This window comes from Bufo gargarizans, chromosome 5, assembly GCF_014858855.1.
Source record: "Bufo gargarizans isolate SCDJY-AF-19 chromosome 5, ASM1485885v1, whole genome shotgun sequence".
NCBI classification, from domain to species: domain Eukaryota; kingdom Metazoa; phylum Chordata; class Amphibia; order Anura; family Bufonidae; genus Bufo; species Bufo gargarizans.
In genome coordinates, this window is record NC_058084.1 from 63,115,036 (window position 1) to 63,129,629 (window position 14,594).

General features: G+C 42.7%; 1 protein-coding gene across 2 annotated transcripts in view; it reads right to left on the reverse strand.

Annotated features, from left to right (window-relative positions):
• Positions 1 to 211: 211 nt before the first annotated feature.
• The window catches only part of TRPA1 (transient receptor potential cation channel subfamily A member 1), a 166,998-nt gene continuing 152,615 nt past the window's right edge, over positions 212 to 14,594 (reverse strand). For both annotated transcript variants that reach the window (XM_044295075.1, XM_044295074.1), the window contains exons 24-28: positions 14,198 to 14,380; positions 10,381 to 10,449; positions 5,946 to 6,065; positions 4,259 to 4,356; positions 212 to 1,343 (exon numbers count right to left, since the gene is read on the reverse strand). In XM_044295075.1, coding sequence (XP_044151010.1) covers positions 1,142 to 1,343; positions 4,259 to 4,356; positions 5,946 to 6,065; positions 10,381 to 10,449; positions 14,198 to 14,380 — 672 coding nt within the window. In that variant the 3' untranslated portion in view covers positions 212 to 1,141. The remainder of the gene's footprint in view (positions 1,344 to 4,258; positions 4,357 to 5,945; positions 6,066 to 10,380; positions 10,450 to 14,197; positions 14,381 to 14,594) is intronic.

Below are 14,594 nucleotides of genomic sequence, written 5' to 3' on the forward strand. Positions count from 1 at the left end.
AGTTTTCTCTCTGGGCAAAAAACCTGAACACTTGCTGGAATGCCGGATCTGGCATTAATTTCCATTGAAATGCATTAATGCCGGATCTGGCCCCAAGTGTTCCGGCAAAATGGAGTCGGTTTTGCGGTCTGCACTTGCACAGACCTTTAAAAATGTGAAAAAATATTCCGGACGACAACCGGAAAGACGGATCCAGTATTGCTATGCATTTGTGAGACGGATCCGCATCTGGATCCGTCTCACAAATGCATCCGTTTGCGTCCGGATTGACGGATCTGGCAGGCAGTTCCAGCAAGTGTGAAAGTACTCTTAGAGAGGAAAGGGAAGCAAAGGCCACTGCACCTGTGGTGGATAGTTACTGTATAGGAAATTGTGATATGTACCTAGAGGGGTTTCTGCAGAATTCTGGTGTACATTGAAAACAGGTCAGGAAAACAGGTTGGAAACTTGGTTAGAAGCTCCCCATAAGCAGCAAAGATTTTTTATTTTAACCCTGGGAGGGATCATTGGCCTTTAGACTAGAGATTTTTACATGATGTCCCCAATGGATAGAAAGCTATGAATCATTGGTCTAGATGAATAACACCCTTTACCGATACATGGGGACATGTATCATTTGTGGTTGTTTTTGTGTCAGTTTTAAGTCTGGCTTCGCTTTGTGTGTCTGCACCAAATCTCTTAAATGGTGCACCGTAATAATATATTTGGAGTGAGAGTGAGTGTAATGTGGTTTACACCTTTATGTGTAAAAGTAGACCAGAGGTTTGCCTGATGTAGGTTGCAACTTTTTTGCAAAAGTCTCACATAGTAAATGAGCCATAATCCAGGTCTAATCTCACTTTTTGGCTCTTAAACACAGACCACTTTGAAAAGTGGCGAGGAACACTGAATGTTGCTAAATTGACCAAATGTCTCATAAAAAAGCGCAGTTGCCGTGACTTTTGTAAGCAAAAAAAAAACTGACCTATCCGATTTGATAAATGTCCCCTACAGTTCTTGGGTTTCTATAGATTTGTCAATGAGTCTCATAGGGGTGGACCTGTTTAGGAAAGGCACAAGATGTAGACCATGACTAACACAGTTCAATACAGCAGTAACCTCCATCCCTTGAAATGTTTCCATGATTAAATAAATACAGTATCTAGGCACTTTTACATTTTACAGCTTTCATCACACAATCCCATTTGCTTTCTTTGCGTTCTATCTTATGTTTCTTCGGTTTATTATGTTGAAAGAAGTCCTGCTGGTCTTCATCATCTGCCTCTGATACAATCTCCATTTTCTCAATGATTAGCTTGATAAGTTCATGTTGCTTCTGCATTATTGTGGACAGATCCTTCAACCTAGGATTAAGAACATATTATTGATCTTATTATTGATATTTGTGGACAATACAATTCAAATATAAAGATATTTATTTGAATAAGAAAATAACACCTTCAAGATGTCACTGTCACGGACGTTCCGGTGACAGGTGGCAGGAGATCAGTGAGACTGGCAACACGTGGTTTGATCTGACAGGTTTTCCTTGTGGATCAATAGGTGTTTGTGTTGTTTCTGGTAATTTCCACACCCCTTGCCTCAGGTGTTGCTAATGTGGTCATTTAACCTTCCTTATTTATTGTTGCTTCTCTCACAATGCTGAGCAGTTTATAGCTTCAGTTTCAGTTGTGGATAGCTGGTGTGTGGCTCTTAGCGCAGTTCCTGGTGCTTCCATAGCTCCTTTGAACTTAAGTCTTTCCCTTTTGGTATTTTGTTTGGGTTATGTGTGTTGCAATTCCCTATTGTTTGTATTAGACCTGAAGGAGACTCCTGTTCATCCTTCCTTTTGGAGGAACAGGTAGTCTCGTCCCTGCCATTAGTACCAGGGTCCTGTAGGGCTAGATAGGCCTTTAGGTATTCTTGCATATGAACACACCTACCTCTGGGGTCTGTTCATATTGGTAGTCAGTCAGGATTTTGGTTAGGGTTTTACTAGGAGGTGTCCATCTTCCTTCCCTAGTTCTCAGGCCTGCTTCCCTGTCCACCCCCCCTTCCCTCTTATGCTCAGTGTGGTGTTTTCCTCCCACACCGAAGCATGACATTATAAACCACCTAAACCGTCATTTTATGTTTGTGTGCAGCCATGGATCCTATTGCTGCACTGGCAGGTCAGCTGCAAGGGTTGTCTTTGGAGGTAGCTGACCTCCGCACGACTGTCTTGCAGATGCAGAGACCACAGGCTGCTGATCCTAGTGGTGGTGGTGGTTACCAGGCCTGTCTTGAACCTAAAGTTGCCCTCCCGGACATATTCTCCTGGGGAGGTGATAATTTCATTTTGTTTAGGGAGGCGTGCAAACTGTATTTTAGGCTACGTCCAAACTCATCTGGGGATGAGAAACAGAGAGTCGGTGTGGTTATTTCCTTGCTTTAGGGGGATGCGCAGTCATGGGTGTTTTTTCTCAGCCGACCAGATAGACTAAGATCCGGTCAGTAGATGAATTTTTTGAAGCTTTGGGTCTTATCTATTATGATCCGGATCAGACCTCTCTAGCCGAAACCAAGCTGTGTGGCCTTCGTCAGGGTGATCACTCTACTGAGATTTATTGCGGAATGGAATGGAATGATCCTGCCCTCCTGCCCTCCGTAGCCAGTTTTGTCAAGGGTTATCAGAGTGGCTGAAGGACGCCTTGGCCTTTCATGAAACCCCAGTGTCTTTGGAGGCTGCTATGTCTCTGGCTATACGCAGAGAGAGATCTAGGGGCCCCCACTCTCAGGACATACTATCACAGGATGTATTGTCCTCCTCTGACACTTTGGGTGAAGCTACTCCTGGGTTAATCACTGGGGATAAACCCATGCAATTAGGGGGAGCAACTCCTGGATCCTCTTTTAAGCATACTGGTAATAGGGAGAGGGTGTTTTTTTTCTGTGGACAAAAGGGACATTTTATAAGAGTATGTCCATACATATGGCATTCAACGGCAAAAATTTAATTCCCATCTGACTCTTGGGGGGGGGGGGGGGGGTGAGAGGAGAGTCATAAATGTCCATTTGTCTTTCACGGGTAGTATCTTATTTCTCCTGGCTGCTGAGGTGGCGCTAAAGTCAAAAAACATTTTGGAGGAACAGGTAATCTCGTCCCTACCATTAGTACCAGGGTCCTATAGGGCTAGATAGGACTCTAGGTATTTCTGCGTCTGAACTTACCTACCTCTGGGATCTGTTCATACTGGTAGTCAGGATTTTGGTTAGGGTTTTACTAGGAGGTGTCCATCTTCCTTCCCTAGTTTTCAGGCCTGATTTCCTGTCCCCCCTTCCCTCTTATGCTTGGTGTGGTGTTTCCCTCCCACACAAAAGCATGACAGTCACATTCTTTTCATAATTACGTTGATGTTTGGGCAGCGGCATAATGAACCGAGTTGTAGAGGATACAACCATGACCGCCCACCCACTTAATTTGTGACTAATTCTAGAAGGGCAGCACTAGGGCCTGATGCTGGAGCTCATATAATGCAGGTGAGTTGAGCACTCTGATGGGGCCCGGCAGTGGGGGACACTACTGGGGGCAGTGCGGGACACTGCTGGGGACAGTAGGTGACATTACTAGGGGCAGTGGGGGGTACTACCTGCTGGGACAGTGGGGGACATTACCGGGGGCAGTGGGGGACATTACTGGCAGCAGGAAAAGGGTATTACTAGGGGCAGTTAGAGACATTACTGGGGGCAGTAGAAGGGCACTAAAGGGATATTACTGTGGGCGCTATAGGTACATTAGTAGGGGGATGTTATTACCAGAGACCAGGGGTGTAACTATCATGGTTACAGAGGATGCGATCGGGCACGGCATGGAGGAGGGGGGGGGGGGGGGGGGTCATAACAGGATCATAATTATAGCTAGCCATAGCAGCCACAGCAGCCAGAGCACTTGCTCCCTGACAGTTCAACTGCAGTACATAATTGATGGAGACTTCAGCTTATATATTTCCCCCCGGTGACTTTCCAAAACAGCTGATCAGCGGTGGTATATGCTGTTGGACCCCAATGATTTGACCTATCCTGAGCATAATCCAGCAATATCTAAGTATGTGAAAAAACCTTGAGGTATTAGCATTATGTGTGCAGGTTGTGCACTAGACTGAGCACTAGTGCATAAAGTATCGCTAGCAAACACTAAACACTAGTATGTTTAATAACTTTTTAATTCATGCTTAACTTGAATTATATTAATTACAAATAGAGAACAAGGAAGGAATGTAAAGATATAACAAGTATATACCTATTTTTCTGCTTCCAAAGTTCCACTTCCATTGGAGCATCATTGTTGGGAGCTTCAACTCTAAAGTCTTCACAAGCAAGGAAATAACGAAACATATTCTAGAAAAATGCAACATATATAATTTCAAATAATACTCATCGAAAATATATCATACAGCGCATGACAATTTCTTTCTAACAAAACTAGAACCAGCCCTGTACCTCACATGTATCCAGAGCTTCCTCCATTCATTACTACAATTGCTCTGCTAGAATTTCTTCAGGATAGCAGCTCTGGGGGCATGTCCTTTCTTCTGTAGCTCTCTGCCTATTACTGACCAGGGGTGTGTCCCTTCTGGTGCGGCTCTCTCACTATCATAGTTCAGGGGGCATTTGCTTTCTGCTGAAGGTCTTTCACTGTAACTCTCAGTTTTTAACAGTAGATATAGTTGTTGGCAGTTGAAGGATGGCATATATATGTAAGCTAAAAAAAAAACTTGTTTTTCATGTTGAATTATATTAAAATAACATTTAGGGGGAATTCACGTGACCATATGTATTTTGCAGTCTGCAAAGCAAGGAAATCCAAAAATTACGGATGACGTCCGAGTGACGTCGGAATTGCATCCTTTTTTGGCGGACCCATTGTAATGCCTATTCTTGTCTGCAAAATGGACAAGAGTGGGACATGTTATTTCTTTTTTGTGGGGCTGTGAAACGGACAGCACATAGTGTGCTGTCTACATTTTTTGCTGTCCCATTAAAATGAATGGGTCGACATCCAATCCACAAAAAATGCGGATCAGATGCGGACTTAAAATTCAGTCTTGTAAATGAGGTCCAAAAGGGGTTTTCTGGAAGTAGAATATTGATGGCTTATCCGTCAGAATAGGCCGCCGATATCTGATCAGCAGTTTAAAGAGGCTGCAGCATTCGGCTAAGCGCGGCAACCTCTTTCTAGACCGGTGACATCACGTTCATTGGTTACATGGCCTATATGCAGTTTAATCCGATTCGAGTGAATGAACCTGGACTGTAATACCAGACACAAGCACTATTCAATGTATGGTGCAGAGATGGGATTGTTGTGAGAAGGCTGCCATGTCACCATAGCACTGGGGCTTCTTCAAACCGCTGATCAGCAGGGGTGCCCGAAGTCAGATCCCCACCAATATGATTTTGATGACTTATCCTGAGCATACATCAATAGTGAACTACCAGAAAACGCATTTAATGTTGGAACAAGCCTTTTAAATGATTAATCAAATTTAGAGATGAGCGAAGGTCTCACCCGTCATTGAAACCCTTAGATGCCACGTTCATTGCTCACCTTATCTATTTGAAGGTGAAGAGTCCGCTGCAGCCATCTTGATTGAAAAGCGCAAAATCTTGCGCAGTGTGTGATGACATCATGACGCAGGCCGGCATGTTGACATCATACGTTACTACGCACGAGGTTTCGCCCAGGATCGTCAATGAAGATGGCTTCTGAAAACTCTTTGTGATCAAATGGATGACATGAGTTTGAATTTATATTTTTTTTATTGCCATTTTAGAGTAAATTTACAAGGAAATTCGGCGTCACGGCAAATCTAATTTTCCCTGAAATTCAGATCTAAGTCCACTTCAACGCCCAATCAGATTGTACAGAAAAAGGTGTAAAAAAAATTCATAAGTTAAACATGATATTAAAACTAAACGATACTCACTGATTGGATAGCCACACCCCAAATTCTTGGTTGATTGGGGTAAACAATAGAAACCACTTGATCCACCCTCTTCAAGAACCAGAATGGCAGTTTCTTCTCTAAATTGGTATGAAGATTCACCTGAGCATAAAAGATACAAATAAGGCATCGTGCACACAACTGTTTTTCGGGTCTGCATCCGAGCCGCAGTTTTTGCGGCTCGGATGCGGACCCATTCACTTCAATGGGGCCGCAAAAGATGCGGACAACAATCCGTGTGCTGTCTACCCTTTGCTCCATTCTGTGGCCCTGCAAAAAAAAAAATAGCATGTCCTATTCTTGTCCATTTTGTGGACAAGAATAGGCATTTCTACAATGGGCCGTCCGTTCCGTTCCGCAAATTGCGGAAGGCACACGGGCAGCTTCCGTTTTTTGTGGGTCCGCGGTTTGCGGACCACAAAAAACCGAACGGTTGTGTGCATGTGGCCTAAATATTAGTATTAAATATAAGTATTAAATATAAGTATTACCGCTAGATAGATAACCAGACAGACAGACAGATAGAAAATTTGATCTTTTTTTTTTTATAGCATAGATGGGGTTTTACTGTATATGGTACCATAACATAAACAGCATGTTTTCTTTTCATTTTAGTTTTATAGTATATAGGAAACATAAAAAAAAAAATATCTCATTTCACTTTTAGTATTCAGTCTAGTACCTTGACCAAACAAAGTTAAAAGTAAAATAATAATGCTCTCCCTCTCTCTGACACATGTACTTTGCTTACCTGCATGTGATAACAAGAATAGAAATAATAAAGGAACCCATTTTTGCTCCAGTGTGCCTCCTGCTCTTGATTAGTATATGGACTTTCTTTAATAGCCACATTTACTACTTTTTAACAGAAAACTTAGGCTACTTTCACACTAGCGTTCGATCGGATCCGTTCTGAACGGATCCGCTCATAATAATGCAGACGGAGGCTCCGTTCAGAACGGATCCGTCTGCATTAAAATGGCAAAAAAAAGCTAAGTGTGAAAATAGCCTCGGACGGATCCGTCCAGACTTTCAATGTAAAGTCAATGGGGGACGGATCCGCTTGAAGATTGAGCCATATTGTGGCATCTTCAAACGGATCCGTCCCCATTGACTTACATTGTAAGTCTGGACGGATCCGCACGCCTCCGCACGGCCAGGCGGACACCCGAACGCTGCAAGCAGTGTTCAGCTGTCCGCCTGTCCGTGCGGAGGCGAGCGGAGCGGAGGCTGAACGCCGCCAGACTGATGCAGTCTGAGCGGATCCGCTCCATTCAGACTGCATCAGGGCTGGACAGAGGCGTTCGGGTCCGCTCGTGAGCCCCTTCAAACGGAGCTCACGAGCGGACAGCCGAACGCTAGTGTGAAAGCAGCCTGATTATTTCAGTTCCCTGTCACTTCTGTAGCATCAGGCAGGGGCAAGGTTGTTCAAATGTCTTTAAAGGGGTTGTGCACCTTTTGGGGGGGGAAGGGCTTTTTCAAACCTCCCCTCTCGGCCAGACCTGTGAAGGGACGGTCTGCTGCGCTCCCTTGCTGTAAAGCATTCGGCTTGACATGGCTGCTAGTGTTGAGCGCGATAAGCTAATTTTTATTGCGAATATCGGCACTTTGAGAATTCGTGAAAATTTAGAATATAGTGCTATATAGTCATAATGACGAATATTCGTTTATTATATTTTTTTAACATAGTACACATCAGGTGATCATCCCCCCCCCCCCCCCCCTTCTTCTAGCTTGTGGGCCAATGAGAAGGCTTTGTCACAGCTTAGCAACATCCCTAGCAACCAATAGGAAAGTTGCCTACCCCTTACTATATAAGAACCTCCCCAGCAGCTATTTTCTAAAATGTATTGCAGTTATGAAAGAGACAGAAGTGACATTGCTGTGCACTGAGCTTTGTTGTATTACATTAGACAGTTAACTTATATATATAATACAGATAGTTAGTGGGAGATAGTCAGTGTAGGTTATATCCTGATATTGTGTAGCTGTTGCAGTGCAGGGTGTTAGGCAGTGTAATAGGTTCTGCTGTCCATACATACATGCTACAGACATAGTGCTGTGATGTCACAAGTTGCACGTATTGCGAAAAAATATGCGCATCATTAATTGCCGAAAGTTCGCAAGCGCAAATATATTGGTGCACTCTATCTGCATATAAAGCTATTCTAATGTTCTGCCGTGCCAGCCATTTTCTCCAGTCTTAGGCCTCTTTCACACTACCGTTTTTTTTTTCCGTTTTGCGGTCCGTTTTTTGCGGTCCGTATACGGTCCGTATACGGAACCATTCATTTCAATGGTTCCGCAAAAAAAACGGAATGTGTTCCGTATGCATTCCGATTCCGTATTTCCGTTTTTCCATTCCGTTAAAAGATAGAACATGTCCTATTACTGCCCGCAAATCACGGTCCGTGGCTCAATTCAAGTCAATGGGTCCGCAAAAAAAACGGAACACATACGGAAATGCATCCGTATGTCTTCCGTTTCCGTTCCGTTTTTTCGGAACCATCTATTGAAAATGTTATGCCCAGCCCAATTTTTTCTATGTAATTAAGAAAAACGGAACAACGGAACGGAAACGGAACCACAACGGAAGCCAAAAAACGGAACAACGGATCCGTGAAAAACGGACCGCAAAACACTGAAATGGACATACTGTAGTGTGAAAGAGGCCTTAGGAAACTTCTAGCAGCTTGGAAAATGTGCATTGCGCGAATATTACATTGCCGATTTTCGCAATCAAGAATATAATCTCGAATTTGCGAATATATGACGAATATTCTACAAAATATTTGCGAAATATTTGCATAGTGACAAACGGTCATATGATGCAAGGCATGCAGGTCACCACCCCAAAACTTGCAAAACCCTTTTAATGACAGACATTAAAATAGTGTGTATATATAATGGCCAGATCTCTCCCCCATCGAGAATGTCTGAGATTGGATGGAACGACACAGATCTCCTATTCACACCATCCAACAAACACTTTGGCTGAACTATGGGTTCAAGTCAAGATAAAAAAGCTTGGAATGACATACCACAAGAGGATATCCAGCATCTGTATGACCTTTACTATGCTAGAGTGGCAGCCTGCATAGCAGCAAGGGAGATGCCACCCAATATTAATGTGACTCTGCCTCTACATATACCTTGCTGCAGAACTTAAATGAATGGGTGCACCACCTTAGTTGTGTCATCATTGACCAAGCACCACTAGCAGTTTATGCTTTGTCAATCTCAGCTCAATCACATTAAGATTTCCAGGTGTTCATTTATCTGTAGTGCATATGCAGTAGGCAGCCCTGCAGGGTGACTCGAATGGTGAGGTCACAGGGGTAGTTACTAACCGAGGGTGGTTATGGTACTCACAGTCTTTTATATACCCTGGGCAGACGTACAGCAGTGATGGAGAGGCTGGCACAGGGGTCCTCTGGGGCACTCTCTGTATATAGGGACCGGGCCGGGTGGTAGGTGAGGTGCCCTGGATGTTGCAGGTTTTTTATGTGCCTGTGGCAAGATCCCTTTAAGTTCGTGACGTCAGTGCCGGTAACGGTGGCACACCGATTTATTGTAGGAATAATTGAGGAACACAATGTTGTAGTGAACCAGAACTTCGTTTACTGAAAACTGTTCAACTATTTACAGTCTTTGGTCAGTTCCACATGTAAACAGGTTGTAACAGGCAGGCTTGATATAAAAACGGCAGGCAATGTCTTTGCAAGATACTCAGAGGGAATAACACTTACAGATCAGGCTGCACTTTTCCTCAGAATCCTGTCTGTCTTTCTCCAAGGCCCGTATGCCCTATAGCTGGCTTTATCCTTGGGTAGAGAAAACTTCCTCTGGTATATATATCCTTGCTGTAGAATATCCTTCTGCCCTTCAGCTCTCTGTTTGGCTGGGAATACACTTGGCTCTGCAATGCACCTTTACGGGAACTTGGTTTTCTCAGGAGGCACACCCTTCTCCTGGATGGCAGCTTCTGAGCTTCTTTGCTCAGGACCCTCAGGCAGGCTAGACTGCACTGACTAGCCTCCTGGACTATACTGCACTCCCCCTTTCCTGTCTGGGCCTAACTATATATACTAGGGGTTCCCTAGCTCCCTCCACTGTCTAGGAGGAGGAACTACCCCTAACAGGACTGATACAGGAGATAACAGGGAAAACACATACAAACATCATATAAAATACAATGACCAATAACGTGGCCATATTGACCTTTGTGTAGTGCCCACATTTACCTAGTGGGACACTACACATACAGTATATTCAGTGTATAAAAAACCTGCTGAGTCATATAGCAATCATTTTCAATCACTGTATTCACAGCATTTTTCTACTTTCATTATTTTGCTCCCATCCATCATATAGTATAGTTTTTTTCATCATATCTCCTCTTAAATGTGTTAGTTACCTGCATTGCAATCCTTTTAAGAGCTGCATTCCGCTGTACTTCTGCAATGTCACCGACAGCCAGACCAATCTATAGGTTCAGTAGAAGACAACTTGGTTAGTACAGTCAAAATCTTGCAGCGGATGAAAATAAATCATGTATACATCATGTTCATTCTTTCTCAGACAAATCTATCTCATCTACGAGAAGGCAATATTTTAATACACCAAAAACTAGAGTGGCCAAATTTGCCACCTATGTAAAGATTAAAGGCTATGTACACCTGTGGGGCAATTTTAGCATTTTACTCATCTGGGGCTAAAAATATTAAGCTGTTCTGTCACAAACAGTTAACAGTTTTTTAGCTGTGTGCAACCTGCTTTCACTTTCACTTTGTGCCAGTCATCTAATAATGTCGTGTCCCACATATGTTTGTAAGGGCCACTACAAAATGTTTATATGCCTATGTATAAATTCTATGTAATTTTTCACTGTTGAATGTAGTTTTCCTTTGTCACAGCAGCTAAGTTCCTATTACAAGCTGGTGGATGCACTACACACATCCAACACTAAGTGTCACCCTCATACTATATATATATATATATATATATATATATATATATATATATGTATATACAGTACAGACCAAAGGTTTGGACACACCTTCTCATTCAAAGAGTTTTCTTTATTTTCATGACTATGAAAATTGTAGATTCACACTGAAGGCATCAAACTATGAATTAAAACATGTGGAATTATATACATAACAAAAAAGTGTGAAACAACTGAAAATATGTCATATTCTAGGTTCTTCAAAGTAGCCACTTTTTGCTTTGATTACTGCTTTGCACACTCTTGGCATTCTTTTGATGAGCTTCAAGAGGTAGTCACCTGAAATGGTTTTCACTTCACAGGTGTGCCCTGTCAGGTTTAATAAGTGGGATTTCTTGCCTTATAAATGGGGTTGGGACCATCAGTTGCGTTGTGGAGAAGTCAGGTGGATACACAGCTGATAGTCCTACTGAATAGACTGTTAGAATTTGTATTATGGCAAGAAAAAAGCAGCTAAATAAAGAAAAACGAGTGGCCATCATTACTTTAAGAAATTAAGGTCAGTCAGTCCAAAAAATTGGGAAAACTTTAAAAGTGTACCCAAGTGCAGTCACAAAAACCATCAAGCACTACAAAGAAACTGGCTCACATGCGGACCGCCCCAGGAAAGGAAGACCAAGAGTCACCTCTGCTGCGGAGGATAAGTTCATCCGAGTCACCAGCCTCAGAAATCGCAGGTTAACAGCAGCTCAGATTAGAGACCAGGTCAATGCCACACAGAGGTCTAGCAGCAGACACATCTCTAGAACAACTGTTAAGAGGAGACTGTGTGAATCAGGCCTTCATGGTAGAATATCTGCTAGGAAACCACTGCAAAGGACAGACAACAAGCAGAAGAGACTTGTTTGGGCTAAAAAACACAAGGAATGGACATTAGACCAGTGGAAATCTGTGCTTTGGTCTGATGAGTCCAAATTTGAGATCTTTGGTTCCAACCACCGTGTCTTTGTGCGACGCAGAAAAGGTGAACAGATGGACTCTACATGCCTGGTTCCCACCATGAGGCATGGAGGAGGAGGTGTGATGGTGTGGGGGTGCTTTGCTGGTGACACTGTTGGGGATTTATTCAAAATTGAAGACATACTGAACCAGCATGGCTACCACAGCATCTTGCAGCGGCATGCTATTCCATCCGGTTTGCGTTTAGTTGGACCATCATTTATTTTTCAACAGGACAATGACCCCAAACACACCTCCAGGCTGTGTAAGGGCTATTTGACCATGAAGGAGAGTGATGGGGTGCTGCGCCAGATAACCTGGCCTCCACAGTCACCGGACCTGAACCCAATCAAGATGGTTCGGGGTGAGCTGGACCGCAGAGTAAAGGCAAAAGGGCCAACAAGTGCTAAGCATCTCTGGTAACTCCTTCAAGACTGTTGGAAGACCATTTCAGGTGACTACCTCTTGAAGCTCATCAAGAGAATGCCAAGAGTGTGCAAAGCCGTAATCAAAGCAAAAGGTGGCTACTTTAAAGAACCTAGAATATGACATATTTTCAGTTGTTTCACACTTTTTTATTATGTATATAATTCCACATGTGTTAATTCATAGTTTTGATGCCTTCAGTATGAATCTACAATTTTCATAGTCATGAAAATAAAGAAAACTCTTTGAATGAGAAGGTGTGTCCAAACTTTTGGTCTGTACTGTATATGTTAGCACACAGGAAGAGACAGGAGATTAGAAATTGGAGTATAGGAGTGAGGAGTTAGGAGGAGAGGAGACAGGCTTGGCTCTATCCTATGGGCCTTGCCCCAGAGTGTGAAGCTACTTCAGCCCATGTAGTTCAAGCCTAGGACTTATTGATCCATAACTGTAATATCCCTACTAGGAACCCTTCCGGGGACTTAGGGAATAATTGATGTATCTACTGCAACCCTAAGCATACCCATTACCATTAAGGCACCTCAACTTACATCTGGCTGGTGTTCCCTGCAATAGAGAGTGCCTTGGAGGATATAGTGCTGCCTTCCCATCCACTGCACGCTGGCCCCAGGGGACAACGGAACTGTGAGTACTACTATCCTCGGCACCTCATCACTAGTACACTTACTCACCACACATCACCCCTAGGGTGTCCGGTCCGCTGCAATAATCCTTACTTACTACTAACTACTAAGAGGTCATAAACTTATCTAAGCCATATTCTTATCAGTAAGATAAGGATTTAACTTTGATGAGTGTTTATAAGGTCTGAGAGCAGAGATAAGGAGCCTGTTGGCTCCCTGTCTGATGGAGCAGAGAGAAAGTTCAGATTCAGCTCTGTACAGAGAAAAGGACTCCATATTTTTTTTAATAAAGACCAATTGAAAAAATGACTTTTAGCTCATAATGAGTACAATGCACTAATACAAAATTGCCCCCAAAGGTGTATATAGCCTTTAGGTCACTTTTCACTTCTTGCCTCATACATATAATTAACCAAAATACGATATGTGTCACTCCCATTTTAACATTCTAGTATTGTTTTGCCCATTTCAACCTTTCGTTTGGCAGAAACCTGACTGAAATATAATGTAATTCTCTGAGAATGTCTTTTACCTCTAGAAAATTATGTGGCAGTATACGTTGTATTGAACAACCTCGGGACCAACCCGAGTTCGGTTCCAAGTTTTAAAATGGTTTTCCAGTTTAAAAATCAACTACCAAAGTTATTCAACGAAGTATCCTGCAAAGTAACCAACCGCCTCATCAGAGGCCGTACATTTTAATGCTGTAGGGAGATGGATCTGCGTACAGCATTAATCCGATGTTCTGAGCAAAGCAACTTTGAATGTAGCATCCGAAGCTTGCTTTGCTCATCACTAATCATCTCTGATCTTGCCTTTGAGGGCATGTTGTGCTCTTTCTCCTGGACCCTGACCTGTAGACATGATGTCAGCTATGATGTTGAGTCTTAGGGCAGGTATTTTTTCCAGCAGGGCTTCAGGCAGGCTTGGATCTGTGATATTCAAACTGGGAAGGAGAGGCCGAGATCTGATGCTAGAGACACTCCCCATGAGTCTTGCACCAGGATGTAAACACAGGGTGCGGGACACAAATGACAATTACGCTAGAGGAGTCAAAATGCACTCAGAACTTCATCATCTGACTTAAAAAATGCAGTAATTTTCAAATCACCCATGTTCCCTGGCATCTATCAACTACATCTCTGGTTAACTCAGTCCATCAGAACAATGATGAACAAATCTCAACAATTTTCAGTTCTATATTAAGTATAACTTACAAGTAAATTCATCAGAAGGATTGGGATTAGCAAAGTGAATATAATCAGATGGAGAAACGTTAAAATGGGTATTTCAATCTGATCATGAAGAAATGGTTCAAGAAAGCTATCATGATAGTTAATATCACCAAGCATCATGGTAAAGGTCTGCATGAGGGAAAGGACAGGGGTCTTGAATGCCACCTAGAAAAGAAGGGAAAAAACAGAGAAGGAATTCACATAATCCAGTTTTGTAGCAAAACAATATTCAAACTCAATAATAACTGTGATATTACTACTACTACTCCTAATACTACTACTACTACTACTACTACTAATAATAATAATAATAATAAAAAAAAAATACAGTAGTGTTATAATGAAGCATGAACAATACTTGTCTCCTCTATTAACGGGA